The sequence below is a fragment of the Coccinella septempunctata genome, chromosome 2 (genome assembly GCF_907165205.1).
Source record: "Coccinella septempunctata chromosome 2, icCocSept1.1, whole genome shotgun sequence".
Classification (NCBI taxonomy): Eukaryota; Metazoa; Arthropoda; class Insecta; order Coleoptera; family Coccinellidae; genus Coccinella; species Coccinella septempunctata.
The window spans coordinates 21,897,595-21,902,829 of NC_058190.1; the positions used below are offsets into that span (position 1 = coordinate 21,897,595).

The 5,235-nt window shown below is 35.1% G+C and overlaps 1 protein-coding gene across 1 annotated transcript; it reads left to right on the forward strand.

The window, feature by feature from the left end:
• The first annotated feature begins 2,274 nt into the window (after positions 1 to 2,274).
• On the forward strand, positions 2,275 to 4,892 carry LOC123307408 (la-related protein 6). Its single transcript, XM_044889696.1, has one exon. The coding sequence runs from the start codon at positions 2,737 to 2,739 to the stop codon at positions 4,102 to 4,104; it is 1,368 nt and encodes a 455-aa protein (XP_044745631.1). The 5' UTR covers positions 2,275 to 2,736; the 3' UTR covers positions 4,105 to 4,892.
• Positions 4,893 to 5,235: the final 343 nt, after the last annotated feature.

Consider the following 5,235-nt stretch of genomic DNA (forward strand, 5'->3'; position numbering starts at 1 on the left):
ATTTGAAAAACGAAAGTTATGAACAAATCTTGATCCCAATTTTTGACACAACATTTTGAACACCCTGTGACCAGTTCTTCAAAATTCAGAAAATGTACAATAAAAAAAATTAGGTTTGTTCGTAGAGTGGTTTGAAACGGTTGTGAACTGTACAGAGCAAGCGCAATTCCATTTTAGGGTAGCGAAAATCCATTTGCGCTTGCTCTGTACAGTTCACAACCGTTTCAAACCACTCTACGAACAAGCCTATTGACACCTTTTCTACGAATTCAAAAATAAGAAAACGGTTTGTGATATTTAGAATAGGAATAACGAACATAATTCTGAATACTCATATCTCCTTTTTTTCTGGATATTTTCTAAACTATTTGAATGAATACAATAGTTAAACCGATATCTATTCAGCATGAAATACTCATTCATACCAGAAACGAAAAATATAAAAAAATTTTTTTGAATAAATTTATTTTCAGTCATTGTATAACCGGACAATATCGTAATCCTAATTTTCGGATTTCAGATATGTCCAGTTCTCCAGAAACTAATAGGCATTCGAACTTGGGACACTTTGAAATTATAATTACTTTAAGTTCTTTTTTCAGTTCATTGTCAGGCAACAATTTCTTCTACCTGGCAAATTAGTGCAAGAATTCACGCAGGAGCAAATCGTTTATTAAAATTTGTTTAATTGATTTTGTTCCAGAGATTGGGTGTGAAAACCCTAAAAAGGTTCAGGAAATTCAATATTATCATTGACATGTATTTTCGAAAGATCTTTTCGAAATAATTGTATTAAAACGAATATTTTTCATTATTCTGAAAACTTCCTGACATATTGGTATAATAAAAACGGGTCGTTTCTTATAACAAAATTCCCTCAGCCCACCCTTTTCGAAATATCACCCCTAAAAGTTGGTGACTAAAATTCAATTCTTATATTCTTTCTGAAATTTCAGTATTCGTGTATTTTGAATGGAGGTGAGGTCATTTTCCGCATTCATTAGGAATCCTCCCACTAGGGTTGATATCTCGGAAAGGGGTGGGCTGAGGAAATTTTGTTATAGGAAAGATTCTTCTTGATTTCAAACGAGCAAAAAATGAATTTAGGAACACTCTGTATTCTGGACCACCTGTTTTTATTATACCCATATGTCCTCGAAGTTTGACTGATTTCTGAGAATAATGAAAAATATTCGTTTTAATACAATTTCATCGAAAATATCTTTCGAAAATACATGTCAATGATAATAGTGAAGTCCAAAATTTGTTGAGCATTAACTTGTGCGTCAAGTAGTATCAAGTGAGTTTTTGTAACACCCATCTCAAAAAATTCATTTTCAAAGTTGCGTCACTTTTGAACATCTCTAAAAAAATGAGCTGCGATGATTAAAAATATCACAACTCACGTACTCCAAGGTGAACACTAATTATAAAAAACATCCCAAAGTTTACAAAATGCTTTATTATCAACATTCAACAACGACATGGCAATAATAATATCCAAAAGTGTTAATTTGATCAAATTCTTGTTGATTTGTGGTATCTGATAATCTATCTCCACTTTTCCTCCTTCTTCAATTACAGATCGAGGGATCTCGTTTAGTGGTCATGATCCCCCTTAACTGTTGTGCCAAATTTACCGATTTCCTTAGGATTTGAGACTTGTCCTACCAAATAGAAAGATTTTTCCCTCATTTCCGGAAAATCGAGGAAATCTTAATTTTCACCGATTTCACACATTTTTCACCATGATTTACAACGAGGCGGTATCTAGATGATCTATCATCCGAAACCAATTAACTGAACTATTCTATAGTAATAATCATATCACATAGAGTTACCTACATCCCGAATTGAAATGAAAATATTATTAATGATAATGTGATTTTTCTGCTCATTATGAAAAACCAATAAAGTTCCGTTAAATCAGGTATTGAATTTGAAAGAAATTGGGCAACGAATGAAAAAATCAGATTCATTCGAAAATTTCGAAAAAAAAGTGTTACAATATGGTAAAAGCAGAAGTTTTCATTGCAGGTCTCTCTCAAACAATTCCGGTAGATGAAGTCCTTGAGTATTTCATAAGTATTGAAAATATTCAAAACATAAAAACATATTTACGATAAACAATAACAACAAAATTCTATTCAACTTTCCGTCAACCATGATTACTGTTTTCTCTCAGCCCAAGGAAATTCAATCTTTCGATCAACTTCCCACAAGTGACCAATCCTAAACCTCTTTGGACCCAAGGTCCTAAAAGGAAGGAAGTGAGAATGGAATAAATTAATTCACATTCACCGATATAAAAATAGGACTCCTTCAAAAACCCGAAGTCGTTCCATTTCCGCAAAATAAAGTTCTCTCGTATAATAAAGGTATATTGCTGAGTTCATGAACCTGACCGTGATTCGTTGTTATCCTCGCTTCAGTAACTCGATGTCTTCGAGCATGTGCTAAACCAGATGCACAGCCACGACGAAGGCGTCGAAGGAGGGACACTGACGTTTCTATAAAGCCGGCTCAAGAGTAGAACGATTGTTAGTATACTTCGAAAGCTAGGTCAACAATCGTTTTGTGTTGTGGCAGTAGCATTTTAAACCAAGTGACCTACTAACCAATATCTCTGAAAAACTCAGCCGTTAGGAATCTAGTGCCTTTTGAGTTTTCATAAAGACTGAGACGCCTAAGTGACATTTAAAGTGATCAACCTGTGATATTAGTGATTAGTTCAAAATGCCAGCTCCAATTCCTGATACTATCAATGAACAGGATTACGAGAATGATATCGACGAAATACCAACAACAAAACTCTTAGAAACTAGAGACAGTATTTCTTCAATCGATAGTGATGTCTCTGTTTCATTCGATAAAATTCAAGAACATGAAGACAACCCGAATGAAGTTGAAGACGAGGGTGCTCACATGGCAGATCTTTCGGACAGTTCATCCGACAACGGATCTGCAGGTGGTGGCAAAGATTCTGGATGTGAAGTAACTCCTGAAGTAACTGAACCACCATTTAACCCCCCATCTGAGGAACTGGCCGATAAAATTGTTCAACAGGTAGAATTTTATTTTTCTGATTCCAACATAACTAAAGATGCTTTCCTTCTGAAACATGTTAAGAGAAATAAAGAGGGATATGTTTCGTTGAAACTAATCTCTAGTTTCAAAAGAGTAAAACATCTAACAAAAGATTGGAGAGTGGTAGCACATGCTTTAACGCGTTCAACTAAATTAGAGATTAATGAAGCTGGAACAAAATTGAGAAGATTGGAACCATTACCACAATACGATGAAACCACACCTTCCCGAACAATTGTAGCAGTAAATATGCCTATTGAAAAACCGACAATCGAAAATGTTGCTGAACTTTTCAAGCAATGTGGCGAGATAGCGCTTATTCGTATATTGAGGCCCGGAAATCCGATTCCAGGAGATGTGCGTCAATTCATCAATAAGAATCCATCTTTGGCTGGTATGGTATGTGCTTTGGTCGAGTTTGTCCACTCTGAATCGGCGAGAAAAGCTATTCAGCTTCAAGCTCAGGTTGGGGAAACCATGAAAGTGTACGAATTGAACAATATTCCCCATCCTGAAAGGAAAAAGAACAAGAATAAGAAGAATAGCAATCCCAAAATATTGTCATCTTCATCCGACTATCTTTCATCCTGCCAGTCTAGTTCGGAAGCTGAAGATATGAGATTGAGAATCGATCCAAGAAACCGTTTGAGGAGAGGTTCTTCCGCACATTTCCCATCTAGATATATAGAGCCCGCTGCTTGGTTACAACGAAGACTATCCGCATCAAGTACTGAAGCTAATTTCATTTACATGCCAAGAAGGTTGTCTTATAGTAGCAGAGATTCAAGTGATTCAAATTTATTTTTACCTCGAAGGATGAGTGCCTGCAGCATCAGCAGTTCTGATTGCAGCTCGAGGAGATTGTCATCCGCTAGCCAGAGTTCCGAATACAGCAGCCCAAGGTCTCGAAGCAACAGTGCTGCTTTCCAGAATTTTGAAAATATCGTAAGGCTGCCCAAGGGCCCAGATGGATCCCGAGGTTTCCGTCAAAGGATGACGTATACTGTTGCTCACTAAATTTCCAAAATTTTCAACTGCATACAAGAATTCTGATGAATCACTTTTGAATAACTTACTTCGGAAATGAAATTTCTATTGTGGGTAATTAGGGGAAAAAATTCTAGCTCTAAATCCGGAACTGAATGCAGAACCTTCAGACCGTTGCGAACTGAAGAAGGAAGTATTGGATGAATGAACAAAATTATAAATTCAAAATATAAATCTACACGTACGTTGTGAGGTCATTATCCAAGGCTCGATCATTCTTGTTATACGTTGAAAAATTGATGTGTCGGAATCTTCCTGTTCAGTTAGTTAGAAGAGCACACATTCACAAAATTAATGCATCTTCAGTTCCACTTTGGACTGAACTTTCTCCAACGAATCTTGGAGAAATTATGTATTTGGAACGCCGAAGTAAGTTGATCGAGTTGCGTTTCTCATCTTAGATATAATATACAGTGATTCACCAGAACTTGCATTGAACATGCTGAACAAGAATTTATTGAGTTATTCCTCTATTTTGTTTTAAAAATAGGCCCAATAATTTTTGTCACCTACTAACCTTTTTTTCGTTTTCAGATATACGGTATATTTGAATTTTTTTCTTTCTTCAGATGTAGACGTCTCGTTTTGTGTTCTGTGAATACATTTTCTACTCATTTCAATAATCTTGACTTAGATGTAAATACTGAATTTATTTATTTATTTATTAGATAAGTTTCTTCGAGTTTTCCACACGAAGGTGATCATTATTTATTAAAACATGTGTGATTGATTGTAATAAATACATTTACTTAAAAATGTGCGTTTTCATTTTTATATGTTGCATACCTACGGAGAATTGCTCATTGAAAATACTAATGTTATATTTGTTTTCTATTGCATCAGGAAAAATAAGTGGCAAGTCACAGAAGCCATTCATTACATTACTTGAATTACCAGTTCATTGTCTACTTTCAAGATATGAAAAAGAGTGAGTTTTTTAGTGTGACCACGCTTAGCCAAGAATATTAATGGCCCGTTTTGTCACAAAATTTAGTCTGATATCAGATCCTTATCGAATGGGATGAACGAAATTTGATTAGGAATTTTTATTTCTGAACCTATGAACCTCAAATGACTAATATACACATAAATAACTATCAT

Bases quoted from the DNA above. Each gene is read 5' to 3' on its own strand.
- LOC123307408 (XM_044889696.1), top strand. From the start codon at position 2,737: ATGCCAGCTCCAATTCCTGATACTATCAATGAACAGGATTACGAGAAT.